The sequence below is a fragment of the Marasmius oreades genome, chromosome 1 (assembly GCF_018924745.1).
Source record: "Marasmius oreades isolate 03SP1 chromosome 1, whole genome shotgun sequence".
In the NCBI taxonomy this organism is placed as follows: Eukaryota; Fungi; Basidiomycota; class Agaricomycetes; order Agaricales; family Marasmiaceae; genus Marasmius; species Marasmius oreades.
The window spans coordinates 3,113,773-3,141,321 of NC_057323.1; the positions used below are offsets into that span (position 1 = coordinate 3,113,773).

At 47.8% G+C, this 27,549-nt stretch overlaps 15 protein-coding genes across 15 annotated transcripts; 9 read left to right on the forward strand and 6 right to left on the reverse strand.

The window, feature by feature from the left end:
• Positions 1–63: 63 nt before the first annotated feature.
• E1B28_001025 (uncharacterized protein) lies at positions 64–4,478 on the forward strand (the record flags this gene model as incomplete). Its single annotated transcript, XM_043146919.1, has 8 exons — positions 64–372; positions 426–596; positions 650–3,344; positions 3,395–3,653; positions 3,711–3,852; positions 3,908–4,174; positions 4,236–4,324; positions 4,376–4,478. 8 exons carry the CDS (start codon positions 64–66, stop codon positions 4,476–4,478), a joined length of 4,035 nt encoding a protein of 1,344 aa, XP_043015624.1.
• A 252-nt stretch (positions 4,479–4,730) lies between these two features.
• On the forward strand, positions 4,731–6,844 carry E1B28_001026 (uncharacterized protein; the record flags this gene model as incomplete). The annotated part of the gene is made up of 14 exons (XM_043146920.1): positions 4,731–4,847; positions 4,907–4,933; positions 4,983–5,158; positions 5,210–5,232; positions 5,290–5,522; positions 5,579–5,586; positions 5,640–5,659; positions 5,711–6,057; positions 6,117–6,126; positions 6,183–6,206; positions 6,263–6,380; positions 6,443–6,455; positions 6,508–6,596; positions 6,649–6,844. 14 exons carry the CDS (start codon positions 4,731–4,733, stop codon positions 6,842–6,844), a joined length of 1,401 nt encoding a protein of 466 aa, XP_043015625.1.
• Positions 6,845–6,998: 154 nt separating this feature from the next.
• E1B28_001027 (uncharacterized protein) lies at positions 6,999–7,829 on the reverse strand. The gene is made up of 5 exons (XM_043146921.1): positions 7,791–7,829; positions 7,648–7,728; positions 7,541–7,597; positions 7,290–7,484; positions 6,999–7,227 (listed from the first exon to the last, which is right to left on the reverse strand). The coding sequence occupies exons 1-5, from the start codon at positions 7,794–7,796 to the stop codon at positions 7,084–7,086; spliced, it is 483 nt and encodes a 160-aa protein (XP_043015626.1). The 5' UTR covers positions 7,797–7,829; the 3' UTR covers positions 6,999–7,083.
• A 132-nt stretch (positions 7,830–7,961) lies between these two features.
• On the forward strand, positions 7,962–8,932 carry E1B28_001028 (uncharacterized protein; the record flags this gene model as incomplete). Its single annotated transcript, XM_043146922.1, has 4 exons — positions 7,962–8,188; positions 8,248–8,309; positions 8,377–8,705; positions 8,759–8,932. The coding sequence occupies 4 exons, from the start codon at positions 7,962–7,964 to the stop codon at positions 8,930–8,932; spliced, it is 792 nt and encodes a 263-aa protein (XP_043015627.1).
• A 15-nt stretch (positions 8,933–8,947) lies between these two features.
• Positions 8,948–9,332, forward strand: E1B28_001029 (uncharacterized protein; the record flags this gene model as incomplete). Its single annotated transcript, XM_043146923.1, has 2 exons — positions 8,948–9,232; positions 9,282–9,332. The coding sequence occupies 2 exons, from the start codon at positions 8,948–8,950 to the stop codon at positions 9,330–9,332; spliced, it is 336 nt and encodes a 111-aa protein (XP_043015628.1).
• A 24-nt stretch (positions 9,333–9,356) lies between these two features.
• On the forward strand, positions 9,357–10,323 carry E1B28_001030 (uncharacterized protein; the record flags this gene model as incomplete). Its single annotated transcript, XM_043146924.1, has 4 exons — positions 9,357–9,724; positions 9,793–9,812; positions 9,874–10,236; positions 10,295–10,323. 4 exons carry the CDS (start codon positions 9,357–9,359, stop codon positions 10,321–10,323), a joined length of 780 nt encoding a protein of 259 aa, XP_043015629.1.
• Positions 10,324–10,939: 616 nt separating this feature from the next.
• On the forward strand, positions 10,940–12,883 carry E1B28_001031 (uncharacterized protein; the record flags this gene model as incomplete). Its single annotated transcript, XM_043146925.1, has 10 exons — positions 10,940–10,960; positions 11,014–11,133; positions 11,184–11,379; positions 11,440–11,568; positions 11,632–11,713; positions 11,770–11,904; positions 11,955–12,072; positions 12,123–12,490; positions 12,544–12,790; positions 12,857–12,883. 10 exons carry the CDS (start codon positions 10,940–10,942, stop codon positions 12,881–12,883), a joined length of 1,443 nt encoding a protein of 480 aa, XP_043015630.1.
• A 394-nt stretch (positions 12,884–13,277) lies between these two features.
• On the forward strand, positions 13,278–16,523 carry E1B28_001032 (uncharacterized protein; the record flags this gene model as incomplete). The annotated part of the gene is made up of 9 exons (XM_043146926.1): positions 13,278–13,385; positions 13,448–13,540; positions 13,593–13,871; positions 13,928–14,018; positions 14,077–15,086; positions 15,141–15,375; positions 15,426–15,839; positions 15,892–16,357; positions 16,415–16,523. 9 exons carry the CDS (start codon positions 13,278–13,280, stop codon positions 16,521–16,523), a joined length of 2,805 nt encoding a protein of 934 aa, XP_043015631.1.
• Positions 16,524–16,708: 185 nt separating this feature from the next.
• Positions 16,709–18,200, forward strand: SCSALPHA1 (Succinate--CoA ligase [ADP/GDP-forming] subunit alpha, mitochondrial; the record flags this gene model as incomplete). Its single annotated transcript, XM_043146927.1, has 10 exons — positions 16,709–16,745; positions 16,803–16,918; positions 16,972–17,088; positions 17,145–17,288; positions 17,340–17,400; positions 17,457–17,522; positions 17,572–17,733; positions 17,790–17,966; positions 18,031–18,119; positions 18,174–18,200. The coding sequence occupies 10 exons, from the start codon at positions 16,709–16,711 to the stop codon at positions 18,198–18,200; spliced, it is 996 nt and encodes a 331-aa protein (XP_043015632.1).
• A 78-nt stretch (positions 18,201–18,278) lies between these two features.
• E1B28_001034 (uncharacterized protein) lies at positions 18,279–19,194 on the forward strand (the record flags this gene model as incomplete). Its single annotated transcript, XM_043146928.1, has 4 exons — positions 18,279–18,401; positions 18,449–18,889; positions 18,941–19,030; positions 19,087–19,194. The coding sequence occupies 4 exons, from the start codon at positions 18,279–18,281 to the stop codon at positions 19,192–19,194; spliced, it is 762 nt and encodes a 253-aa protein (XP_043015633.1).
• A 101-nt stretch (positions 19,195–19,295) lies between these two features.
• On the reverse strand, positions 19,296–19,705 carry E1B28_001035 (uncharacterized protein; the record flags this gene model as incomplete). The annotated part of the gene is made up of 2 exons (XM_043146929.1): positions 19,296–19,397; positions 19,463–19,705. 2 exons carry the CDS (start codon positions 19,703–19,705, stop codon positions 19,296–19,298), a joined length of 345 nt encoding a protein of 114 aa, XP_043015634.1.
• Positions 19,706–19,920: 215 nt separating this feature from the next.
• On the reverse strand, positions 19,921–20,390 carry LSM5 (RNA-binding protein lsm5; the record flags this gene model as incomplete). The annotated part of the gene is made up of 5 exons (XM_043146930.1): positions 19,921–19,956; positions 20,011–20,083; positions 20,140–20,167; positions 20,218–20,313; positions 20,366–20,390. The coding sequence occupies 5 exons, from the start codon at positions 20,388–20,390 to the stop codon at positions 19,921–19,923; spliced, it is 258 nt and encodes an 85-aa protein (XP_043015635.1).
• A 206-nt stretch (positions 20,391–20,596) lies between these two features.
• E1B28_001037 (uncharacterized protein) lies at positions 20,597–22,471 on the reverse strand (the record flags this gene model as incomplete). Its single annotated transcript, XM_043146931.1, has 6 exons — positions 20,597–20,647; positions 20,700–21,533; positions 21,585–21,905; positions 21,969–22,145; positions 22,200–22,372; positions 22,432–22,471. 6 exons carry the CDS (start codon positions 22,469–22,471, stop codon positions 20,597–20,599), a joined length of 1,596 nt encoding a protein of 531 aa, XP_043015636.1.
• A 157-nt stretch (positions 22,472–22,628) lies between these two features.
• E1B28_001038 (uncharacterized protein) lies at positions 22,629–23,809 on the reverse strand (the record flags this gene model as incomplete). Its single annotated transcript, XM_043146932.1, has 5 exons — positions 22,629–22,697; positions 22,759–23,157; positions 23,207–23,445; positions 23,498–23,529; positions 23,583–23,809. 5 exons carry the CDS (start codon positions 23,807–23,809, stop codon positions 22,629–22,631), a joined length of 966 nt encoding a protein of 321 aa, XP_043015637.1.
• A 176-nt stretch (positions 23,810–23,985) lies between these two features.
• On the reverse strand, positions 23,986–27,515 carry E1B28_001039 (uncharacterized protein; the record flags this gene model as incomplete). Its single annotated transcript, XM_043146933.1, has 12 exons — positions 23,986–24,009; positions 24,063–24,439; positions 24,491–24,554; positions 24,601–24,780; positions 24,835–25,224; positions 25,278–25,553; positions 25,609–26,277; positions 26,326–26,448; positions 26,504–26,881; positions 26,935–27,071; positions 27,127–27,314; positions 27,370–27,515. The coding sequence occupies 12 exons, from the start codon at positions 27,513–27,515 to the stop codon at positions 23,986–23,988; spliced, it is 2,952 nt and encodes a 983-aa protein (XP_043015638.1).
• Positions 27,516–27,549: the final 34 nt, after the last annotated feature.

Consider the following 27,549-nt stretch of genomic DNA (forward strand, 5'->3'; position numbering starts at 1 on the left):
CATTAAGTCTGGCTCTGATATCTAAACTTCGCTCTTCGTCTGCTCTCCCTCTGCTCGCTAATCATGTCAGAGGTTAGAGGTGTTAGACGTCGTGCCTTCCATGTAACAAACAAAGGCTCAGATTCAGACGAGAGCGATTGCGACTCACGCCCGGTCGCCCACTCTTGGTTTTCCCATCTATCTTCCCCTACGAACTCCTCAGCAGAGAGAGAGTCTCCCCCGACACCTCACGATCCCCCAGAACCCACATATCCTCCGGAGCAACCTATCATCCGTCCTGCAAAGGTCCTTCAAACTATTGTACCACCACCGTTTCATCCCCCATCGTCTACAGTTCCTGTTAGAAATGGCCTCCCAAAGCGTCCTCCAACCGTGCGTGATCATCTCCTTTCTGTTGGTCGTCATGCTTACCTTTCTTTTCCTAGCCTCCTTCATTATCTCCACCAGAACCCCATACGTCCTCAAGTCCCCGTCCGAGTCTCACCATCACTGACAAAACCCTCATTCTAGTTACCTCCGACTCTTCTTTGTACGCCAATGTGGAAATAACTGGAGCAACGAACGCAGCTTATATCAGAGAAAAAATCTTTACAGCAGTGCGTCTACAGCTCTACACCATACAGCTAATTCACTCTGATTTTACTTGTAGCTAAACATTTTTGACGATGAAGATCAATCCCGTTTTTCAATTTATCGTACCGAGATCGGTCAATATGCCATAGGCGATGCCTATACTGATGATAGGCTTTTTGAGCTCTGTCGCACTGCTGGCGATTCGAAAGGCTCCCTCGTGCTACTCGTTTCCCATACTTCCGCCAATGTACATGACTCTTCTTATCGACCACCCATACAACCCGCACATTCCTTCACACCACCAGTCCTTCCCCCACAGCAGCAACAACAATACGACAATCCACCTCCACAGCCCTATCCTCCATTATCATTGCAACCACGTCGTTCATCCAGGTCACGGCATGGCAGCGTATCCTCTACAAGTGAACATGCTGGCTATGATGCCGATCTCGATAATCCAGATCGTGACAACAACCATCGCAACACAATACGTCCTCCCCCACACCAGCTCCTTACCGGCGCTTCAGTGCCACCTCCTTCATCCCCTCTTGCCAATCGCCGTCCCAGTGCTCCTCAAGCCAGGTCCGGTAGTCCGCCAACATCTATGCCCAGTAACGTTCAGGTAGAACGTAACAGGGAAAGAGAAAGGGACCCACATATTGAAAAATTTGGAAACGGATTACAGGTGCCTCTCCCACCACCTCCACCCCTCTCACCGAACCGTCCAACGTTTGCAAACGATGACACCTCGTTGACCCCGCGTATGCACACACACGCTCGTGCAGGATCGGAAACTGCTGCGGAACAGCCGACTTCTGACCAAGTGCGGGATTGGCGCGTTCAACCGCCTTTCACGAGAAACCGACCAGAGCCGCATCGTCGACCAGTAAGACAAATCACGGACCACGATACCTTAGGACGAGCTGAGTCGTGGGTGATGGTTCCCTCTAATACCAAAGTACCAGAAGAACCACAAACCCAGCAGTCTCCAGCTCCGCAAGACAATACACGCCGATCACCAGGTACTTCACGGGCAGCTCGACAGCAAATATCCTCTCCCCAACGCTACAAGGCCACTTCTCCTTACTCTGGTCGCGGCCTTAATATCCCTCCACCTCCAAGAAATGCGCCCCCACCTGTTCCGATAAATGGTTCCGAAACTCATGGGCGGCTAACATCTCCTTCACGACCCGCAGGTCAAACCGTACCCGCCAATTGGACGGTGACCTGGAAAGGAGAACAGAAAATGAAGGGCGCAAAGAGTATGGATAATTTAAGGCTCGCGTCGTCGTCGTCTTCTCCCTTTGGTGGTGTTAGTTCCTTCAATCATCCTTCTACCCTTCAACCTGGTGGTTCGCCAATCGGGGTGAGACGGCCGCTGAACTCAAGTACCCAGCCTTCTACGAGGACGAATGGCAGTGGGCCTTTCCTACCCGCCCCCAGTTCTTCGTCTACGACTGCGAGACCTGTCAGACCTTTACCCGTTCAAGGCGGTCCATCACACAGCCAATCAATGGAATTTACTTCAACTACCAACAATCGCCTGCCGACTACATTTACATCCGCACTGTCACCAAGTCAAGATCCCTACGCTCGCCCTCAATCCGCATTAGGGAACGATTCCACTGTTTCTCCGCAGAGAGGGCAACAGCAGCGACCATATCAATTACCTGTCACTTTTGGGGGAGATCCATCCGACTCAGTTCGTTCACCGCGAGCCCTTTCTCCCACTCAACATCTTCTCCCTCATACCAGCAGTTTAGCTTCACGGTCAACGTGTACTCTTCATGAACGACTGACACCGCTACCTACCCCGCCTCAACCACCTCGCGTATCTCCTCCGCGCAGTCCGACCAGCCCAAGAAGTCCGCCGAACCATCCACTCGATAAGTCTGCTGCAACCGTTTCAGATGATTGGCTCGCTAAGTTTTTTGACGCGACGGAAGGTACAGGAACTGTTGTACCACCTCAAAGGACAACTGAGAAACCACCGCTGCCACGCCCCCCTATACCTGCGCCATCTTACGTTAATTCGGGAACCATCCTCTCGACGAGGTCAACGCAGTCTTCATATGAAGATTCGGATAGCGATGGCTCAGGCGGTGGCACTTGGATCAAACCGCCGGCCCCTAAATCACCGCAAAGAGGTCCGCCACTCACCTTGAGAGTCGATAGCTTACCTTCGACATCTTCTACATCGGGTGGTCATCCACTACCGGTGCCCAATCCGAAGTCGTCAAGTTCTAGAAGTGAAATTACTACACCACCTACAACAACGGCACCTAACAGACGACCTTCTGGGACTCACAAGAGCACGAAAAGTCGGATGCGCGGCAGCACGTTCACTACGGTAGAGGATTCTGGATGGGCAACCAGGCCCCCACCCGAAGATATGTACGAACGTCTGGAAGAATTCTTTCCTGAGCATGATTTGGATAAGCCCGTTATTGAAGCCAATAGCGGTGGGACGTCACCCACCGCTGTGGACCTACCTCCTGTACCTGCTGTGCCTCCCGCACTCGCGGCTGAAGTTGGGACCGGGAAATCACGTATCAAAGCGAAGAAATCGATACGGATTGTTGCAGAGGAGCACAAGAAGAGGATTGACCGCACTTCAAGAGCGTTGGCAGCAGGGGTAGGAGAACTGGATTATGCATCGTTCACGAATAATATGCTAAGGAAGAGAAGTACGAAATTGTGGGGAAGCAAGTTGGAGGAGGTTACGCCTAAAGCCAGCCCACTACATCCAGATTCATCTCCTGGTGGACCAAGTAAGTCATTTCTTACTCTCGAAATGTTTGTAATGTCATATATGTTCCAGCGACGTTTAAATGGGTACGTGGCGAGCTTATTGGGAAAGGTACCTATGGACGTGTGTATCTGGCTTTGAACGCAACAACGGGAGAAATGATGGCTGTGAAACAAGTTGATTTACCTCGAACGGCCAGTGATAGGAATGATTCTAGGCAGATAACAGTCGTGCAGGCATTGAAAATGGAGAGTGAAACGCTGAAAGACCTCGATCATCCAAATATCGTACAGTATCTAGGATTTGAGGAGACACCAGCAAACCTTAGCATGTACGTGACATCGCGGCTCTGCTGGTCTACAGCATTTAACCCACTTTGGTTTTACAGCTTTTTGGAATATGTTCCTGGTGGCTCAATAGGCAGTGTTTTGCTCAAGCATGGCAAATTGAGCGAGGAGACCACGAAATCTTTCACTGGGCAGATCCTCAGCGGACTGGAATACCTTCACTCCAAAGGTATACTCCATCGAGTACGTGTAACGTACTTCCTCATTTGATTTCCCCCCGAGTTAAACTTTATTGTAGGACTTGAAAGCGGACAATATCCTTGTGGAGATGAGTGGAGTGTGTAAGATCTCCGACTTCGGTATCTCGAAGCGGACCGCGGAGAGTAACGGAGCAGAGACAGCTATGCAGGGCACCGTGTTCTGGATGGCGCCGGAGGTAGTCAATCCGCAAGGGAAGAGCTACAACTTTAAAGTCGACATTTGGAGCGTGGGCTGTGTGGTACTGGAAATGTTGGCGGGGACACGACCTTGGTTGGGAGACGAAATGTACGCGGTCATGTTCAAGGTACAGATTTCCAAACCCATAATTTGTTGAGACGAGAGGAAAGCTGACACAGCTTCCGTAGCTTTACCAAGAAAAAGTGCCTCCACCAGTACCTAAAGATGTGGTTCTCTCAGAGCTTGCGGATGACTTTAGGAGGAAGTGCTTTGCGATGTGAGTACCGGTCTATTTGAAATGATAGTCAACGCTGACAGTGTTCTCCAGAAATCCGGACGAGCGTCCGAGTGCGGCTGAGTTGCGAAAACATAAATATTTGGAATTGCCACCAGGATGGCAATTCAGCGGATTTCCGTTGAAAGCACCATAATAGCAGCTCTCATCGTTGTACCAGCTACCTTTACTTTCTCACCATCTGCGGCATCTATCTTCTGGGATTCTCATTTTTCATTCATTTTTCATCCATCAGATCTACTTTCTCTGTCTCTACGCCCCCCTTATCTCTTTCTGAATCTTGCCAATGCTTGTGAATTGTAGCCATTCTTAATACACCCCTGTGACGTCATTTGTAAACACACTCATACTAATACTTACATTTCCGTGGCCGCATCGTCCATCCGCCATGATTACCCCTCGGAACGAATCTGAAGAACAGCGACGGGCAGCTGCAAGAGCCATTCAACGTGCGTGGAAGAGCAGGAACAATCGTGCCCTCATGTCTTCAGACGCAAGGTGGAAGGTCAACAGAATTGTTACTTAACCTACTTTCCGTTGTCTGTGCAACTAAACGCCTAACAGGATGCTGCCGAACATGCAAAGATGAAAGTGGGTGCACTCAGTTCTCTAATGTTGAATACTACAAAATGCCTGATAGGTCGACAGAGACGCGGCTCAGGACGGCAAGAACCATCCTCGCGAACGTTGGAATCGAGCAGTGTTATATGTATCGCAGCTACGCAACGGGAATACCGTCTTGAACTCAGGTGTCCAATCGAAGCAGTATGTTCAGAAAAACCTCGAGACACAACACTGGTTAGAGTTGGTTGATGGGTGAGTTGGACTAAGCCTTATAACGGGCTCCATCGGCTGACTGGGTCATAGAAAACATCGATATGGATCAAACTGTTCGGTCCATTATTTCCCTCCCCAACTTCCTCGTGTTGACTGATCTCCTCTCTCAGTGAAAGTGAGCATAGCCTATACATGCGACGCAAGCTACTCAACATGTTTAACAAGTGGTATCATAAACGCTGGCAAACAGAAGATACAGAGGACAATTTCTTCAGATGGTGCTTCCCTCATCTTCTTCGGCTTTTTTCTGGCTGAACTTACCGTGGTCGAATGCAGGCTTGATTACGGTCAGGGCAAAGATCTGTCATTACCAGAATGCCCGCGAGAACAGCTGGAGAAAGAGGTTCGTGTGGATATGTTTGTATAGCATGGCGACCTGACACCGCTACATTCATTCAGAGAATAATGTGAGGGTTGTCTCTGGTCCGGTTGATTTTTAGCAGGCTCATCTACTGCATAGATATCTATCTTCAGAGCAACGTATGTCATCCGAGTACCTGTGAAACAACTTTACTCATATCAGTCTCACAGGGCTTAACTACCTCGCAAATATTGATAGGGAGGGTAAGCTTCGCTGGGCCCGCAATAATGAACTTGTCGACACGACCGCCGGTCGTTGGAAGGACTCTGGCAACGGGGGTGGAATAATACCTGAAGATCTTACTGCACAACCACGAACAGAACCTCACACAAGTTTACCTCACGTTTCTTCCACGAGTTCTTTAAGCATGAATTCGACCGTCGCTACACACTATGTAGATCCCCCACGAGGTCATAATCCATGGTCAAGGATATTCCATCGGTATTTTACTGCACGGGGTATTTTGAATCGTCTCCTGAGGAAGACGGTGCGACGCAATACATGGATTTGGGTTACGGTATGCTCTTTCTTTTACGCTTAAGATCGTCCTACGCTTTGATACGGTGTTCTTTTCAGGATCGCCAATGTGAGTGATACGACGCCAGATTTATCTGAAAGATACATTGATCCTCATACAAATAGACAACCTGTTCATAGGAATAAAGGGTGCCGTATTCTGAGATTATTCGCCACGGTCTATAATTAATTCGGGACTTCCACAGACACTGGCTCTTTCCAGCATTCTTCCTTTTTGGCTGGTGGTCTGGTCACATCCGCAGGATTAATATCTGTAAAAATGGGACTGGTCCATAATCTTTCCCCACTTTCAGGTCATTATAGGTGTGCAAAGAAGAATGCTGGCCAACAAAAACGAAGGCTGATTATGATTTCCCTCACAACAGGACCTCCGTTGGGGTGAGTCCGCCGTAACCTCGAAAATGAACAAATACTCGACAGCTTTGTACAGCATTTCCATCAATTCCTTGAAAAAATGGAAGAACGTGGTTTGGATATGCAAAAGGCCAGGATCAGCAAGGCTGAAGCTGCATTATGGGGGTAAGCTGTTTTTGACCCCCACGTCGCTTCCCTGACTGACCAACAATCGCAGGATCGAACATATTGCAAAATGGAAGAAAAAACGGTCTGAGATATCCGAGAAAGGAAAGGAAAAGGCGCTTGAGGCGGGTCAGGAACTTGCTCTGAAGCTCCCTTTGGTGGACAACAGCTGGAAAAGGGAGATACTGGAGGGCCGTGCATCAAAGCAGCGAAACGCAGTCAGCAATGCTTCAGATATCAAGGACTGACTCTTCACACTCGAAGGAGGGATAGTTGGGCAGTGATAGCGACGGTAATACTCCCGACGTTAACACTACTCGGGCGAAAAGCCTAGACCGTCTCACAGACTCTCAAACAACGGAAAAAATTTATGCCCCCGAAATTCAAAGCATGAACATGAAACAAGAGTCATGATACAGTTGTTCATTGTTCATATTCTATATCCGTTGCATACATTAACATGCGACTTCAATATACCTTACCACCTTTATGCTCTCCTCCACTCACTATCGAATTCAGACACACTTACTGGGAGGCCAACCTTTTCGTCATAATCCGTCCACATATCATTCTCAACCAGATCAACATCCTTAAAAACCGTTCCGGTAGTACCATGACAGGTCCAAGAACCCTGGTAATCACAATTCATATTTCATGGCTTCTGTCGAAACCCGAAGAGCTAGATAGACTCACCCTAGGTTCAAAGCTAGTAAACTCCAGGCCCCGACACTCTATCTTGAGGAACGGAGCCAGTTGTCCGCTGTGCTCCTCCGTATAGGACAGCGTCTTTGAAGGATCAAATTTTGCAGAGCTTCCACGTTTGCAAAGGCTGCATCTCCACACGAAGTGAGCTGTGTTTCCTTTTGAGCCCGAAACTTCAAACTCTTCCTTTCGACGGGCGTTTCAGGACATGTGCATGTGGTGGTTCAACGAACACGACATACCGCACGATTCAGGGAAACCAGCTTTGGGTGTTGCTCGTTACAGCTGGTACATTTAACCTGATCGACGTTTACAAATATGCATGATAACAGAATATATAGACGCCTACCCGGAAAAAGTAATCAAATCCATCGGACGGCTCGAGAAATGCGATGTTTTCGAGTTCAGCCTTTATTGAAAGCAGAAGGAGCTATGAGATTGACAATCCAAATCAATATCTTTCATAGAAATTGAAATTGAACACTGACTTACGACCATGGCGAATACTTAGATGCCAATTAGAATGGTGCGGTACAAGAGACTCGTGTGACCGACGCGACACACAGTCTACGTGACGGCGAGCTTTCTGCCTCTTTCTGCGCGCTACGTCTAACACCCGACTCGGAGGGCAAGTAATCAACTCTTCGGGGGAAAATCATCTACATGGCCTCCAGACTGGGATCTCACCTAGCCCGGACTGCTCAAACTTGTTGGCGAAGAAATTTCACCCAGACCACTCCTCTACTCCACCAATTTCGCCATTTCCATAATTCGCGTCCCTTCTTGGCCCCTCGTTCGGAAGAAGTTATCTCAGACGAAGACGCTCTGGACATATTCGACGATACATTCGAGGATGACGATACAGCCAGCGCAGGGCACATAATGCTTAGGTGTGTGGGTCAAATAACCTCGTGTACTAGAGCTGGATCCGAACCACTTTATCCCCCAGAGAGCAAAGGCAAACTCTCTACTATCTTCGACTCATTGAACACGAGATGCCGAAGCTAGTTGGTGCGTGGTTTAATTTAAACGGTGTCTAGACGTGAGAGTCAACTATGTTGAATTTCGACCCTCACAGCCTATCGAAAACCATTCAAACCCCTCAAATCAGACGCTTTGATTGTTCGTTCTCTGGATTATGGTGGGGAGGAGCACCCTGCAACAAAGAAACGAGTAATTGTGGTCGCTGTCGACGATCTACCGCTACGAAATGAAACCGCTATTCACAAGTTCAAGCTCCTGGCTGGCCCGAGATGGATGCTTCGACCCCCTGCAGATTCTGGTGCTAGTGGTATCACAAATTGGGGTAACGGTTTCATCAAGGTTTCTTGCGAGGACTTTCCACAGGCAACACAAAATCTGAAATGGGCGAGCGATACTCTGGATAAGCTGATAGCGGAGGCTAATGTGCGTTTTTCACGACTTCTCCTCCTCGTTTCCGGCTGCTCATTCCGCTGCAGAACCTCAAAGAATCATTCAATGATATTCCCATAGACGTACGGCACATATATTCGAAGGCGCGGAAGGGAAAGAAAGGAGAACACCTTCGTGGTCGTGTCTACAATCGACCGACTATCCGCGACTTTCCAAACGAATGGCTACCTGACTCTGATCCTGCTGATACTCACCCATAGTATTTACATAGGGCCATGTCACATAGATTTTTCTTTTGGAAATTGGATTCGTTCGGCATTAGCGGACCGAAATCAAAACTCCGTACAACGATTGCGCGATCTCTTTTTCCCAGAATACCTGTTCTCCTTCTCTCCTTCCCATCTGATCTGCACTCCAATATGAGCTCGATCAATGTCTTGAGAGCCTCTGTTATTCAAGCATGCACTCATGCATATTCTTTACCGGAAACATTGGAGAAGATGGAACGGTTAACATCCGAGGCAAAAGACAGTGGAGCAAGGTTGGCTGTATTTCCTGAGGTGCGTACTAATAAATCATTGATCTAGCCGTTCGTTAAAAATCACATAGGCGTTGTATGTTGATGAAAGCGAACTACGAAAAAAAGTCTACTCATTCTAACTTAGCATCGGAGGTTATCCCAAAATGTCGACATTCGGGGCAGTGGTTGGGGACCGTTCTCCCGAAGGGAGAGACGAATTTCTCCGCTATCATTCGGCCGCAATCGAAGTGCCCTCACCTGCGGTTTCTCGCATCGAGGAGATCAGCAAGCAGAATGGGATTTTTCTTGTCGTAGGTGTTATTGAGCGAGATGGGGGAACACTTTATTGCACTGCTATATTCGTGGACCCGAAGGAAGGCCTAGTGGGAAAGCATCGGAAACTTGTACCCACTGCGTCCGAAAGGCTCGTTTGGGGACAGGGGAATGGGTCCACTATTCCTGTTCTGGAGCGATCTTTTCCCTCGAATGTTGATCGGGATGTCAAGGCGAAGATATCGGCTACGATATGCTGGTAAGTTTCTTTCACAGGACAAAGAAATTCGACAATCGTTTTTTCATTCCCCCGCCGTTTTCCGGAAGGGAGAACTACATGCCCCTTTGTACGTTTTTGATTTATACTCAACGCCCATTGTACCTTGTGCAATTTATCCTTTTGAGCAGTGCGTAATCACTACTACACCTTAGGGACGCAAATATACTGTGCACCTACCGTCGATGCACGACCCGTATGGCAGAGCTCCATGGTCCATATCGCAATGGAAGGGCGTTGTTTTGTTCTATCGGCTTGTCAATTTGCTCAGGAGAAAGATTATCCTGCTGGACATGCCGTGGCCAATGAAGTCGCACGCAACGGCGAGAATATTATGATTGCAGGGGGAAGCGTTATAGTGAGCCCTTTAGGTAAAGTTCTCGCAGGGCCGTTACTAGGAAAGGAGGGTGTGTTGACCGCGGACCTGGATTTGGACGATTGTGTAAGAGGAAAGTTTGACCTTGATGTTATTGGGCATTACGCACGACCTGATAGTGAGGCCTCCCGTTGATTCTTTGAGGCTTTCGGTGCGCTAATAGGCCTGCGCTGTAGTCTTTGGGTTTGAATTCTATGGACAATAGGAAGGCCCGAGGTGGGGGTGAAATAACTACAAGTCTTTGTTTGAAAGGTGTAACGAGTTTTTTGTTGTACTAGTTCGTTCACGAGACCTTCAGGAGTGATTTTTTACTTATAGGCTAGGTAGTACTCTGCATTAAACGCAATCATGCCACATGACTCTGATGCTTCCACTGCTCTGCTGGCAAGTGTACTTGCGTGCGAGCCGTGGTGCGAATCCTGGAAGTTTCAGAGAGTCGACAGAGGAGGAAGCGGATAACGAAGACGTGCCATCACACTGCGGACGAGAGTATGCGGTTCCATCTGAATGACAGGAGGAAATCACGGTGTTTGTACTTACGGAAAGAGTCCCCGTTTTGGAACGAAGGCGATGCTTACTCGAGGAGACCTCTGTCCCCCTCTCCCAGCACAAGCAGTCTGAACACGGAGGGCCGTCAGGAAACACGGTGGTATTCGGAGGAGAAGATGGGCGATATGCAAATGTCTACGGAGGAGAAAAAGATGTTTGGGCTGTTCATTAACGTAGAATGAACGTGTGTTATGATGCCACTCAGATAAAACACATGTTGGCTGTATCATTAGTAGTAGGTCGAGCTCACGCTGAAAAAGCATGGCAGAAAAATGAAGATTCCCTACCAAGTGGTGAGTATATTGCCATTTTTTAGGTATTTCAAAGGTACTTACTTTGAGTACAGAAGGTTTTCATTGTACCCAAGCCTAGGCTACAGCCAGCCGACCCTGATTCAGACGCCACACGCGTGGCCAAATTTGTTTGGTCACCTTCCCTCTTACCTCCCATCGTGCCAGTGTCTCCAGTAATTTTTTTTACCTTTTCTTTCCTTTCCTCTTCACTCATTCCTTCCAGATGGCTGATTCCTACTCCTCTGGTGTCTATTCGAATGGCGCTCCTAATGGTTCTAGTCCGTCTTTAGGACCCTCTCTAGCTCACAATAGTGTCATCCGCAAAAAACTCATGGGCTATGTTGGGTTCGCCAATCTTCCCAACCAGGTTCACCGAAAGAGCATTAGGAAAGGCTTTCAGTTCACTACAATGGTCGTCGGTTAGTTCTATTAGCCTCCTTTGCATGGCTTTATTTCCCTGATCGCCGTCGTTTTCAAAGGGGAGTCTGGTTTGGGAAAGTCGACGCTCATCAACACGCTCTTCAATACCGCCCTTTATCCGGCCAAGGAAATTCCTCCTCCATCTGCAGAGAGGCCCAAGACCGTTGCTATTGAGAGCATTGGCGCCGGTTCGTCCACCCTTCGCCTCTGTCTGTAGGATTATGTCAAACTCAGCTTCCTTTTACGTGCAGATATTGAGGAGAATGGCGTGCGTCTCCACCTCACAGTTGTAGATACCCCCGGATTTGGTGACTACATCAACAACGATGATAGGTATAATATTCACCCTGTCATCTCTTCTGACCTCCTAATTCACATTCGTGTCAAAGCTGGAAGCCCATCTTGGATGACATTGAATCCCGCTTCGATTCGTATCTGGAGCAAGAGAACCGCGTCAATCGTTACAAGATTGTCGATAACCGTGTACACGCTTGCATTTACTTCATCCAGGCTACCGGCCATTCGTGAGCTTTTACGATAGGCTCAATAGCTTCACGCTAACCTATTCTTCCAGACTCAAGCAAATTGATATCGAGTTCATGAAACGACTTCACACGAAAGTCAACTTAATTCCTGTCATTGCCAAGGCGGACACCATGACTGACGACGAGATTGCCGACTTCAAAGAACGGGTTGGTGCTTAACCTGCAGTTCATCCAACAAATTGTTTATGTTTCGCTAGATTCTTGCCGACATTGCGTACCACAACATCCACATCTTCCAAGCGCCGACATACGAGAACGAGGACGAGGAGAGCATTGCTGAGCAAGAAGAGATTGCCAGTAAAATTCCTTTTGCTGTTGTGGGTTCCGACAGTCTCGTCAACACCCCTGACGGACGGCAAGTCAGAGGACGTGCATATCCTTGGGGGGTCGTTGAAGTTGACAATGAAGAGCACTGTGATTTTGTCAAGTTGAGACAAATGCTTGTCCGCACATTCATGGAAGAGCTCAGGGAATACACCAACAATGTCCTTTACGAGAATTGGCGAACAGAGAAACTGATTAGTATGGGTGTCACTCAAGATTCCAGTGTATTCAAAGAGGTTAAGTATGTTCATCGTTTTCCCTTTCATGATTGTTCCATTCTAACTCCACCCAAAGCCCTGCCGCGCGTCTCCAAGAAGAACGTACCATGCACGAAGCTAAATTAGCAAAGATGGAGGCAGAGATGAAGATGGTCTTCCAACAAAAAGTTCAGGAGAAGGAGGCTAAACTCAAGCAATCCGAAGAAGAACTTTACGCACGTCACAAGGATATGAAGGAAGCTCTCGAGAAGCAGCGCATGGATCTTGAGGAGAAGAAACGGAAGATTGAGTCCGGTCGACCAATCACGCCAGAGAAGAACTCGGTAGGTACCATTCATCTACAGCAGTCGCTCAGTGTCCCTTCAGACTGATGATAACGGTGTTTATAGACCAGGAAGCGTTTCCTACGTACTTGAGCGTGATCTCCAGGGAATTGATCTGCCTGCTGCGAAATTCCCTTCTTTCATTCTGGCTCGCTTCGCTTAGCTGGTCGCGTTTCTCGTTCTTTCAATTCATCTTTTGTAGTTTTGGTTCTTTTGTGAACTCACACACTCCTTTCCCCCCACGGATACTCAGTCTACGTCTTGTTTTAGTTCGAAGTTCTCGATGATATTGTTCTTTATTGGAACCCAGTAGTGCTACTTTATTTCCAATATACCAGTGCACCTCTGTCATTCTCCCAATTTAAGTTAGTTTGTGTCTGTTGAAAAGGCGAAAATCAGAACAAGAGATTCGGTACTGTGGCAAAGCGGTAAACACTCATCAATTTTTGATCTACTCTTTGTTCTGTGCCTTCACCTCCTCGATTCAATGGCTGATATTCAGGCTCTACTATCTGCATTAGAAGTATTCACGCAGACACCGGACAAGGCGTCCTTGGATAAAGCTAATACATGGTTACAGGATTTTCAGCATTCAGTATGTTTATCTCATTCAGGCTTCGGCTGATGATTTTCAACCTCATCGAACTCTTTATGTAGCCTGCAGCCTGGTCGACGTGTAATGCTCTTTTGCTTTCACCAGATGCTCCTCCAGCTGCCAAACTGTTTGCGTCTCAGACTTTCCGGGCAAAGGTGCGTGTAGGGTTTCTTTGACATTTCGGTCCCATACCTGAACCGACTATAGGTCACTTATGACCTCAATCAAGTCGATCCATCGCAACTACCTGGACTGCGCGACACGCTTTTAACTGCGCTAAAGAACTATCAGTCTGGTCCTCGTGCGATCATCGTCCAGATATGTTTAGCGGTGGCAGGACTTGCCCTCCAATATCCCGCTTGGGAGAATGCCGTCCAAACGATGATAACCACTTTTGGCACGAATCCAGAGACAGTTCCCGTCTTATTGCAATTCTTGACGTTGCTTCCGGAAGAACTGCATACGAATTCCAAAATCCCAATCACAGTCAGTTATTTCCCAAGCCGCGCATCCTTGAAGCCACTCAGCCCCTCGGATCCCAGGATTACGATTGGAACGAAAGGATAACAAATTTGTTGACAAAAAATTCCAAACAAGTCCTTGATCTGTTGTCGATGTATATCCAGGCTGCTGGCGCGTTTACATCCTCATTTCTCCCAGCTTCTCCCTTTACTTATTAAAACCAATTTAGGTGTTACGGTTGAGGTTCAGAACCAAGTGTTCAACTGCTTGCGAAGCTGGCTTCTTTCTGGCGAAGTCAGCACTGCAGAGATGGCAGGTTCGCCGCTTCTCGGTTTCGCGTTTGAAGCCTTGGCGTCCGATACTCTGTTCGATGCTGCTGTCGATGTAATTTGCGACCTTATCCACGAGACGCAGGAGATAGACGATAACATGCCTGTTATCGAAATGGTTGTTCCGCGTGCCATTGCTCTTAAACCGTTGTTAAATAAACACAAAGATAACCCGGAAAAGATTCGAGGATACGCTCGTATATTTGCAGAGGCAGGCGAAACATACCGAATGCTCATCGTCCATCATACCGACACGTTCTTTCCCATTGTCGAGGCACTTGTAGAGTGTGCGACATACCCCGACCTCGATATCGTCCCCATTACGTTTCCATTCTGGGCGCGACTTGCACAAGTCATTGGCAAGAAATCGTCGGTTCCTCCGCTCTTTGTGCAAGCTTATCAGACCATTATGCGTGTCATTATCGGCCATTTGCGATTCCCTGCTGATTCTTCGCCTCTCTCGGGTCAGGAAGCGGACGACTTCCGTTCATTCAGACACGTCATGGGCGATACTCTGAAAGATTGCTGTGAAGTCCTCGAACCAGAAGCATGCCTCCTTGCCACCTATGAAATGATCACAGCAGGTTTATCTAATAATGCTAGCACCCTCTCGTGGCAGGAAGTGGAAGCACCTTTGTTTGCTCTGCGGTCAATGGGAGCGCAAATTGACCCCAAAGATAACCGTGCAGTTCCCAAGATCATGGATCTTATACCATCTTTACCTAACCATCCACGAGTCCGCTATGCAGCTCTTCTCATCATCTCTCGTTACACCGAATGGATCAATATGCATCCCGAATACATTCCACCTCAGCTGCAGTACATATCTGTGGGATTTCAAGAACAGGATGCGGACGTCAACGCAGCGGCTGGGCAAGCTCTTAAGTGGCTGTGCTCGGATTGTAAACAGGTGAGCACATGAGTCCGAGATATCAATCGAACTCATCATTAACAAACCTGCCAGCATCTCGTTGATGTTCTCCCAACGCTCCACAACTTCTTGAACACTTCGGGAACAAAACTACTGCAAGATGATAGACGAATGGTCTATGAAGCCATTGCTCACGTTATTTCGGCTATGCCGATGGGGAAAGCCGCACAGTCATTGAAGACGTTTTCTTTGGATATTCTGTCTCAAATCCATGCCGTTACCAGTAAAGCCGTACAAGCTACCAAACAGGAGTTGAAAGAGATTGGGGGCAAGTTTCGAAGTATTCTTCACTGATCATCCATTAAGAATGCTTTGCAGATGGGCTTGAAAACCTTGAGGTCATGCTCAACGTGATCAGAAGTTTCGGGGAGGAGTTGCCTGCTGCTTGCCACAATACCTGTAAAGAAGCTTGGACGATCTTCGACCAGTTCATTGTCAAGTATGGAACGGATGCCGACCTTGCTGAAAGAGTAACGCGTGTCCTCAGACATGGCCTGAGCTTCTTTGATACCGCTGTCCGCGAAATAGGTGCCGCAGTAGTTGCCAGGATGTCATTCGCGTTTGAGGCTACCGGCTTTTCGAGTTATCTCTGGATCGCAGGGAAAATAATTGGACGATTTGGCGATCAGGAAGATCCCGAATTGCGGGGTTCCTTCCAAGAGATATATGAACGCTCAACAAATAACTTAGCATCCACGCTTCAAGTGAAGGCGGCGGGAACCATCCCTGATGGTGCGTGCTCGTGGTATATGCGATCTTTCCTTGTCCTAAATGCAACTGACAGTGTTGGAGGATTACCTCCAAATGCTCATACAATTAGTCCAACAAGCACCCGATATTTTCTTCCAGTCATCCGTGTTTTTGACCGCGTTCCGCGCTAGCACCGCTGCCCTTTCTCTTGTTCAGGCCGATACCATTTTCGCCGCACTGGACCTGTTCCGCATGATACTCTCTCACGATTGCCTAGACCCTCATCCGTCAAAACAGCCTCCTCCGAATTTCATATTGTATGCAAATGCGATCCATAACGTTATTGAAATTGGAGGTTCCGAATTCCTGGGGTATCTTCTCAATGGCCTAGTGGGAGATTTTCCTCCCGAAAGTGATTCGATGGTTGTTTCAATATTCCGTTCCATGTCAACTATCTGGCCCTCACTAGTTCTCACTTGGACTCCGCTCGTTCTACACCAGCTGCCAACTTCGGCAGCGCCGAATCCAATAAAAGAAAATTTCCTATCTGAATTAACGAGGTCGGTGTTCCTTACTAAAGCTCTCTTCAGAGTTCTCAAAAGATTCGCATTCCGTAGTGCCATAAACGAAAAGCGATTCGATCAAGTGAAGTATGCGGTTATATCACTCCATAGAGCATCGAAGAAAGTCCGTGAGAGGCGAAAGGCGGGGGCGTTAGAACGTTAAGATCAAGAGGTCATATGTTCTGTATGTTGTATCTGTGGTATCCGTAGTCGGAATTACAACGGCCATAAGCGCTATACTTTCCATAACCGTTGTGGACAAGGCCGGAATGGACAAACAGGAAACAACAACTTTTATTACCATCCTGTCCGACGCGGACTTTGCGTCTGTAACTCTCAAGTTCGTCCATGTTTCGCCAATCGACACATTCACTGACTCGTAATGGTACGTCGGAGTTCAGTTGGCAAATATGGTGTCAAACTCATTCTCACATGCTATTAGCTGGACGCAGGGCGTTCTCCCAGTCAACCGCGCGCAGAAGCTATGACGATACTCTTCGAAACCTTCTCATTCACAAAGATACCAAAGTTTTATGTCAAGGATTCACAGGAAATACTGTGAGTTCTCACCTTAGTACCAGTTGAAACGAGACACTGACCTAGACACGAAGGCAACTTTCCATGTGAAAGAAGCGTTGGCGTACGGCACGAAGATGGTCGGTGGTGTGTCACCCAAGAAGGCCGGACAAACACATCTCGGTCTGCCAGTGTTCGGAAATGTTAAGGAGGTGTGTTACAAAGAAGATGTCACAGCAGGACGACCTTTTTATATGCGGTCTTACAGGCAGTACGGGAAACTCGACCAGATGCTACCGTTGTCTACGTGCCCCCGCCGTTCGCTGCCAATGCAATCATAGAAGCCATTGAAAACGAGATCGGTCTGATTGTTTGCATTACTGAGGGCATTCCGCAGGCAGATGAGATTCGTGTATGTGGTCATGGCGGTCGAACCAATGTGCATGAGTTGTATCTTTTTTAGATCATGAACGCGTTGACAAGCCAGTCAAAATCAAGGCTTGTTGGACCCAACTGTCCAGGTGGTGAGTCTTGTATAAGAGAATGAGGAAAGTGCCCCAGAATAACGTGTTTTCAACAGTCATCAATCCCGAGGGATGCAAAATGGGTATCCAACCTGGACACATCCATACTCCAGGCAAAATTGGTACGCAATGTCGCGAACTTTGGTTATCATGATTATAATATGACTTCAGGTATCGTGTCCCGCTCTGGAACTCTCACATACGAGGCTGTCGCCCAAACAACTGGCGTTGGCCTTGGCCAATCTGTCTGCTTGGGTATCGGAGGCGACCCGTTCCCCGGAACTAAGCACATTGACGCAATAAAAGTCTTTCTTGACGACGCTAAGACAGAAGGTAAGCTTTTTTGGCGAGTTGTCCAATCATTCCCTCAACTATGTCCTTCCATGTAGGAATTGTCCTCATTGGTGAAATTGGTGGATCTATGGAAGAAGAAGCCGCCGAGTATCTCGAGAAATACAACAAGACTCGCTCCAACCCCAAGCCAGTCGTAGGCTTCATCGCTGGACGAACTGCCCCGCCCGGAAGGAGAATGGGACATGCAGGCGCTATCATTTCCGGAGGAAAGGGTGAGTTCGAGATCCCTATAAATGGATGGATTTGTCCAAAAATTAAAATCAAACTTTCCATTAGGCGCGGCATCTGACAAGGTGAAAGCTTTGGAGAAGGCCGGTGTGATAGTGACAGACAGTCCCGCAAAGATTGGAGAGGAAATGTTGAAGGTGAGGTTTTCTACTACTTCGTTGGTCTTCTCTACTGATTCCCTTGATCCTCAGGCAATGAAGGCTGCTGGCCTCGCATAGTACTTTAAATCTAAGTTAATCTAAGTTCGTTCCATTGGTTGGTGAACACGGTTCGTAGAGGTAGAGTGCCCTTACATAATGAAACGCTTTTCCACTTCCACTTCGACAATGTACGAACCTTCCAGCAGTTTCCGGGAAGCAGCTGCCTATCTCTCGAGTGCATCGTCGTTACAGCAAGTCTCCACGGCTACTAAACTTGAGGTCTCTGACTTGCCGTAGAGTTCTCGTCTCCTGATCTTTCACATTAGTTATATGGCCTCTTCAAATGGTTGACTGTTTCTCCCAGCCCGAATACTTCTCGTCCATCAATCTTCGATATGACCGGTAGAGCTAAATGGGACGCATGGAAATCCACTGGTGAAAACTACAACGATGGAGCCGAAGGAGAGAGAAGATACCTTCAGATCGCCCGCGATCTAGGCTGGACGGAAGGCACGATAAGCAAGCCTCAAGTTGGTGCTCCTGAGGAGGATGAGATTGATTGGGATGAAGAGGACGTTCCAACCCAAAGCGGCGGTGTACGGTCGGGATTAGGACCGTCAATCAGTGTCATGTTGAAAGATGAGAACGACCTTCTACCCGAGACCGATACAACTATCCATGACTTTGCTGTCTCTGGCGACCTTAATAAACTAATGACACTCCTCAAAAACAACCCACACCTCAATTTAAACCAACTAGATGAAAATGTGAGTGAGATAACCGAAGCGACATCTCCGGTACGATTGACAACAACGTAGGGTTATGCACCCTTGCATTTGGCAAGTGATCGAGGAAATATTTCAGTTGTGAAATTCCTCCTAACAAAAGGAGCAGATCCCAAAGTCAAGGTCGGTTCACTAAAATTGTTCCATACAACGTGTAGTATTTATAGGGGATAATGTAGGATTCGGACGGCATGACTGCTCACGATTTGGCAGAGGTAGCAGGTCGTGTAGATATTGTCCAAACTCTTTCCCAGACATCCAACCCACACCCAGAACCGTTTCGGTAGCTTAGGACATTCTGAATCGAGCTTGGTACGAGTGACTTTTTTGTTATTCGGATTTGGTAGATATCCTGGTTCGAATAATATTCACGACCCTCCTGGATAGCTCATAAAGTCGGGGCTGATGCCAAGGGGGTGGAAGAACAGCTAGTAGATTCGCTTGGGGAAGCTTTGGGATGATACGGAGAACCAGGCTTTAAGATATTCCCCTGAACAGAAAATAAGTGTGTCGTTTTACGAAGAGTTAGACGGAACTGTACGATACAACACGCACCATCTCGAGAAGTTTAACAACACTTTTGCTGGGTATAGCACCAACATCCAACCAATAACGTATCCTTCCAACACTCCATTCCATCGTTTTATGGTCTCGTCCTCCGGGTCTTATTCGAGGATCATATATTCCTAACAATTCTGTTGGTTTACCATTTCTCCTCGCACGTTGGTTGATGGCTACGAGATGGAAAATACGATCGTTGCGTCTGCCATGGAGTGCTAAACGCAGTCGCATGGGCATTTTTAGTGAGCGCGCGTGTGGAGGATTATGAAGGTTAGGGACAAGTTTGGTGCGGCAAAGTTATTACCACAAGGTCGTTAGACATGACCATTCAAGTACAGGACGAGCTCAGCAATATTAGCACGGACCAACGCGTTGCTAATCAATAATCGTAACAAGTAAGGAAGAGTAACTGCATTCAGCCTGTGCAACGGGTGTGTGTCTAATGCGTTCTTTCAGGATTCCTCTGGTCCGTTACTTCCTGGTATAAGCTGAACGAGTTTGTTAAATGAATCCACAAGGACGCGCTGTAATCATGTTCTCACTAGGCAGATGTTGTTTCCGTTTAAAAGAGTCTGTGCGAGGCTCGTCTTTTTTTTCCCTTGAGGGGTAATTTCGCTATTCCGCCAGGCCATAAGTTCCGAAAGGAAATGCTGATCCAAGAGCTCACTAACTATTCAGTCACATCTTCAAGAACCATGTCTGCACGACTGCGTTTAGAACGCGTGCGCAACCACAGGTAAATTACTCACTAACGAAATCATCGAACCCAAGCAGAGTGCCAGTGAACTCTCGATCACCCTTCATGATCACCCATATCCGCGAACCGATGCATCTATCAATCAACTCTGGCGGTAAGTCAGAAGGTAGAAGAAAAGGGTTGAAGAGCAAGAACGCAACCCAATGGAAGTATTTGTGAAGCCATCCTTGTTGATCACATAATCTCTTCAAATGACAAGGAGACCGCCCACTGCAGGTTATGTGCTCTCCAAGTTCAGCTCGGAACGACATAATGGAATGGAAACACGATACAGAAGGAAATTTATTTACGACACGAACTGTAATACGCCAAATCACTCCTTCACCACGCACGACGTCATACATTAAACATATACGGACTACAAGTCTCTACTATTGGCCGAAGGTGAAGCCGCCTTGAGGTGCTTGTTGATCTGAGTGGAACTAGATAGGGACATAAATAAGTATATCTCGTATTCAATGGAACATCACTTACAGCGAAAGCACCAGATGAATCGACTTGCGGCGCATTGAGGGCCGTATCGACCTCCTCCTCATCGGGGAAGTACTTGTCCATGATATTGAAAGCCTTCTTGTAAATCTCCAAATTGTCGTGTTGTTGGAGATTGTGAATCGTGATCATTCCACCAGCTTCCTCGACAAACATGGCATATTGATTGACAGCACCAGGCCCACTGGCTACTTTGTCTATGTCTCCGACCTTCAAGATGTTATCAAGTCCGTCTAGAGCCACCTGAATAATCCGGTTATCCATTGTGGTGAGGAGGTCGCACAATGGTTTGATGCATCCCTGGCCAACAAGATACCGGATCTGGGAGGGCTCTTGGAGGCCGCCGGAAGTAGCATTCGAAATAGCCCAACAAGCTTCCTTCTTAGTTTTGAGGTCGGCGTTTTGCAAGATGTTAATCAGTGGGGGGATGATATTTGCATCGATAACGGCCTGAATTTGGGGAGGCGATCCTGCTGTGATGTTGGAAATCGTCCAGCAAGCCTCCTTTCGGATGCCATCTTTTGGTGAAGAGAGCAGAGACAACAACGCGGGAAGAGCCCCGGAGGCGATCACGACCTGGGTTTGCAAATCGTCACCAGTCACGATATTTCCGACCGAACGGAGAGCTGGGGTCTGCACAGACGTCGAGTTGTGCATGAGGAGGTCGACGAGACGTCGGCACACTCCAGATTCAATGACTGCCTGGATCTTATCGTTGGAACCGTCAGACAAGTACGAAATGGCCCAGCATGCGTCAATTAATATCTCGTCATCGAGAGAATAGATCAACTTCGTGAGCACCGTCAACGCAGGGGAAATCTGGGGATGATCGTTTAATCTCTATCTCCACAGGTTGGGTGTAAAACTCACCAGTTCCCAGTCAGGTTGAGGGGATTTTCCACGGCAGAAATTACTCAAAGTCCATGTCGCGTTTCTTAGCATACTCAGTTTATGATGTTCGCTCAAGAGTGCCAGTAAGGGCCGCAAAGCGCCTCGTTGAAGAACGTAATCTCGGCACTGAGGGCTATCTCCTGCGATGTTTCCAAGTGCCCAAACAGCCTGCTCACGAACGTCAAGCGTAGGAGACGAAAGCAGATTAATGAATTCTGGAACAGCCTGTGCATTGATGACCACTTGAGTATGCTCTGCGGTTCCCGATGCGATATTGGTCAATGCCCACGCTGCTTCAAACTACGACAAACATGTGAACGTTGAGCCACACAAACTGTACATAATGAAGGAGAAAGTACTAACTTGGAGCATCGAGTGGCCAGTTTGTAGAAATTCTACGAATCGTGGAACAACGCCGCACTCAATAACACGCTCAATCGGCGGATTCCTTTCTTTGGACAGGAGTTTTCTGAACTTGGTTGTCGCGTCCAGCTGACGTTCAGGATCTTCAGAAAAAACACCATGCACCATTTCATCTGCCTAATCATGGATTACGGTAAGTTCATCGTACTTTAAAGGGGGCAAATCACATACAGGACCCCAGTTAGCAGTGATCACTTCTTCATCGGAGTCTTGACCAGCTGAAGGAAGAAAATTTCTTCGCTTGGAGATATTTTCCTCTCGCTTCTGACGTCTGATCTCGACCTGCTGTTCTTCGCGACGACGTCTGAGATCATCTTGCTTGAGAGCGCCCTTGGCCTTGTAAGCTATTGATAAAAGCGCGTCCGATTAACAAAAAAAAGCGCAAGGAGCAAGGAAAACTAACCCTCTCGACGGGCCTTCGTGGTACGTGATTCAGCATCCATTACAGAGAGGAAGGCTGGAAGGCTTGCTATGAATGTGTGGCTTTGAAGAGAGAAATGGGGAAGCACAGTTCCGCCAAAACGTGTGACAATTGAGATCGCGTGACGATCACATGACTGAGATCGCTTCTTTTTCTCGCAAGTTACAAAATGTAAATAATTATAAAAGTCTTTGGGGATTTCCATCTAGGTAGCTCCCAATGTTTTCCACCGTCTCTTTCCAAAACGTCTACCATGAAGGGAGTCCTGATCAGCTGCTCGAAAATATATCAAAATCAGGAATTACGCACCTCATAGTTGGTATCGTTGACATATGCGTTATGCGGGCTCAAAGTTACATTGTCCAGCGTGCGTAGAGGATGATTCAGTGGAAGCGGCTCCTGATCAAAGACGTCCAGCCCAGCCCCAGCAATCTCACCATTCTTTAGTGCCTCAATAAGTCCATCTTCGTCCACAAGTGGACCTCTGGAGGTGTTGATAAAGAACGCAGTTTTTTTCATTAATTCGAGATCATCGACATTGATGAGGCCCTTTGTTGTTTCGGAAAGCACGAGATGAAGCGACACGATATCACTTGCTTTCAAGAGCTGCTCCTTTGTCTCGCAAAAAGTAACACCTGCCTCAGCGGCACGGTCTGGCGTTAGGTTGGGACTCCATCCTAAAGTTGTCATCCCGAAAACTTTCGCTATCTCGAGAAGGGGAAGAAGGTCGAATTTCCACAAGAAAGGTCATAAATACCTTCGAGATATCTTTTCCCAGTCTCCCAACGCCAATCAGACCAAGTGTTTTTCCTCGTAAGCCAAGTGGAACCAAGGTTTGCCATTGGGAATTGTTATCCCGGATGTTGTTATGTTCTTTAACGATCTGACGGGAAACGGCCATAATCAAAGCCCATATGTGTTCCACAGTCGAGTTCCCCCCTTGACTGGTGCCAGAGACAGGCATTCCTTTGGTCTTTGCATGATGCACATCGATGCCTGGTTGATTGAGTCCATATTATTTTGAATAATCCAGCGACCGAATACCTACCTCTGTTTATGGAACCAGTCGTTGCGATGAATCTGATCTCTTCGTGAACGTGAAAATCCAGACGAAGAACGAGAAGTTGGTATACCTCAAATTAGGTAACCTGTCCAACAAAGAGGAGGTGAATTTGGTGCGCTCACGCATTGCACACACAATCTCATAGGATTTGAGCCTCTCCACCAAGCTATCCTCATCATGGAGGGTATCATGGAAAACATCCACTTCCAGTCGGTCAATGATTGAAGACCAATCAGCACAGGTCAAGGCGACACCCTGATAGTCATCGAGAATTGCTACACGGTGCATCGTAGACATGACCGTCAGAGCGAAAGAGGTCTTTCACTTACAGATGACATCGTCTTCACACGTGAACGAGGTGAGAATGGTTCAGTATGATGTTTTGAAATCACGTTGATGCCCAGCTATTAATATATCCAGTCCTCGGACAAACAGACGGAATAGCGCTCCCAGAAAATACATCTATTCTACTTTTAATTGTCGTGTTCAAAGGAGTACTAAAACGAGAAGTCAGCAATGTATTGGTTTCCAAGATCGTCCCAGCACATACCTGGAAAGGTTCAGGGGGAGATGCTTCCGGCGCACTCTCATCCAAAGCAATATGCGGTCCGGTTGGTACAGCCCTCACTGCATCTCCATTCGCAACCGCTGGTGTTGGTGCACTCAACTGAACTTGCTCAAATTCAAGAAGCTCAGCTTCCTCCTGAGGTTTTGTATCGATGAGCATAACAATACCTCCTCCACCGGCCAACTTCTCCACCGGATGCTTCCCTGCGTGAGATGAGGTCGAGGTCGCTGTGAGAGCTCGAACGGGCTGGTATCTAGATTCTGAAGGGAAGGCAATACAACCTAGTTGGGCAGGTGTGACACGGGAGAAGTTAGGTATCAACTCAGATGACGGCTCCGCCTTCTTCAAAGACTTTGAGGCTGGCACAAAGATAAGCACATGCAAAGACCAATAAAATGAACAGACGTCACCTTTGCTGATCTGTTCTTCGGCTTTCATGTCAACATCTTCGTCTGCAGAAGCGGATTTCTCGTCCTACCATCATGAGATCAAGCTCTACCCAAAATAACTACCAGCTTACCGTCTCCATAGCATCGCCATCGGCCGCAGCCTTCTTCTTTTCTCGTGCTTTCACTTTCGCTGTAGTGGACAGGACTGCAGTTGCGACTTTAGCGACGGTTTCCTTCTTCGGCGGCTTGGTGGAGGGAGGATAGGCGAAGAGACTTGGTTTTGCATTCGAAATGACCTCAAATTTGGGGACCTAAAATCAATCTGTCAAAACAGACTGCCTACAAGATCACCTGCCGGCACTCACCTTCAGATCCGCGTTGAGTCCGATAATTCCTGTCGGCTCGAAGGCGAGACACACGCAATGGGCCAACGGGTACCAGTACCAGAACTGGCAGAACATGACAATGCCGACAACAGCATTCGTATTCCGAGTTCCGGCCCTACTCTGCAGGTTGATCATTACGTTTCGCCCACCTGCGTCGATGAGACCTTGTCCGAGAGCGGCACCAAGCCTTGCCATTGGATCTTCATGTTTATCCGACACGATCTTCGTGTAAAGTGATCGAGTGGGTGCAAGTGAAGGAGAGGAAGCTTCAGACTGTTGGAGGAGGATCATTCCCAATGCGATGAAGGCACCTTGCCGGACAAAGTCGACGCCATCCTTCGTCATTGGCTCTAGAATCTCTACCGCATCCTGGGATGCGGTCAGTATACGAACTCCCTCGTTCACTGCAACATATCACTCACTTGTAAACCTGTACCAGCGCAAGCGATTCCTAGAGCCAGGGTAGCACCGCAACGGACGTGAGGATTGTAGCTCTCGCTGAGGAGTTGAACAATACGAGGCACCTGACCAGGATTCTTGAAGAGCAGAAATGCGAGGCAGGTCACTGCAGCGCGTCGAACATCATTGGAAACATCCGACACAGCGATATGCAGTAAGCGCCTGACAGCATCATTATTGGATGTACCAGCGTAAGCTAATGCCAAGGTGTAAACACCCCCGTATCGCAAAATAGGATCCTGGGAATAGCATAAATAATTATGTTTCACTGCGAGGCACGATCAGACGACATACCGTTTCGCTGAGAAGAGATTGAATAGTTTTTTCTGCTTCCTCCTGTCGCCCATAGAACACAAATGCAATACCAACAGCAAGCCCGCGGATAATTTTCTCGTGTTGTGTCTCTTTCGCGTAGGACAGCATTTCATGTACAGGATCTGCCGCTGCGGTACCCAACATGATGAGGCCCATTGCGTAACCAGCTGCTTCACCGGCGACAGCGGAATCCATAAATAAAACGTTCTTCAAATCCTCGAACGCCTCGATATTCTTGGAACCCATGGCTGCAATTCCTAATCCTAATGCCGCTCCGTGTTGAACAATCTCTCCCTGTGCTGATCGCAAAGATTCTCGCAAAAAACCAGAGATTTCCGTGCCGCAACCAGCGTTGATCAAACCCAAGGCGTATAGGGCGCCGCCTTCGGAGTATGCTGCGCCAGGGACATTACTCTCGCCACCATTCTGGGGAAGGTATGGGCCTAAGATGGTCATACCCTGCTCGAAGAAACCCTTATGAATGACTCCCAGTCCAGCAGTGGCGGAAAACTTGGACCAATTGGTAGCCAATCCGAGCCATTCCAAGTTTTCACGCAAGAACGCGTCTGAGGTTGTACCTGAGTGCATAAACGCGTTCTGTAAAGTGACTGCTGTGTGATAAATAGATGATCGGGGTTCAAGAACATCCTAAAACAGAATAAGTGGACGGGGTTATGGTGAAGAGACCGTTAGCACCTTGGTATGTTTGAGGATGAGGGTGTCAACGTGATTATTTCGTTTAAGAAATTCGAGATATAGTTTCACTGATTCTTGACCTGACAGTATATATCGAATTTTATCGAAGATTTCTCTGGTGCTCTTGTGGCAATTCAGAATATGACTGCCAAGCGTGAACGAAAGACAGCGGACGCACCTGGTCCCCAGCGGGGAGCTCATTCCTTATGCTCTCTAGGTAATCCCGAGCACCACCTTCCACGAGATCGAAAGCAAACTGGTATGCCAAAAGCTTCTCTTGGGGAACGAGGGAGACGAGCAGTGGTACAGTTAACGAGGAATCGTTGAGAGTAACCAGTAACCGTATAAGGGCGTGCACATGTGTCGAGATACCTTTGGCCGAAGGTTGAGGGAAGAGAGGGAAGAGAAAACGAAGAACGGTGTCACGATATGATAGTGAAAAGCCGGTGTCAACCACTGCCTCCATAGTATAACTCAGGATAGAGATATCGTGTGTTTTGTTGTATATTTGGGAAATTACGTCGAGGCGACGGGATTCTAAGGCAATTCCGATCGCCTAATGACGTTTAGATGGACTTGCTGCAGACAATCAAAACTTGAATAGCTCACTTGCTTGTACTCTCCTTCTGCAATTGAACGGGTGAATATGGTCTCAATTATTGCCCTTAAACGAAGATCTATCTTGTCAGGTTTACCATCCACTTGTTCCTCGGAACGTAGCTCGATGTAACGGTCGATTGCTTTAGCTAAAATCGAAACAAGGTCAGCAAGTGGCTTGAACGTAACTGATTCAAGACGTACATAAAACAGTCTCGACATATTCCTCTGACCCTCGCCCACGATATTCGGCTTCAAACGCGCTCCCAGCTCCCAATGCAAAAGACAATGCTTCGTCGTTTTCTCCGAGATAATAATACACCTTGCTCGCAAGGAGAGCAGCAGAGTCGCGGGCTTCTGTAGGGAGTTCATCGTTGTCGTAAAGAGATTCTCTAATCGGGGGGAGAGTTCAGTATGAAAACCAAAGTCGATTTAGGAAAGACTCACACCAAGGCGATTTGTTCTGAGATTTCGGCCCAAAATCGCGGGACTAGGGAGTTGAGGGATTTGAGTGCATGTTGTTTGAAGGCTGGTTCTTGTTCTGAAAGGAGAGCAAGAACGCCTGCAGCTGAGGACTGGGAACGTGCAACCATGGAGGAGAGGAACTTTCGGTGACGCGTCCCTCTA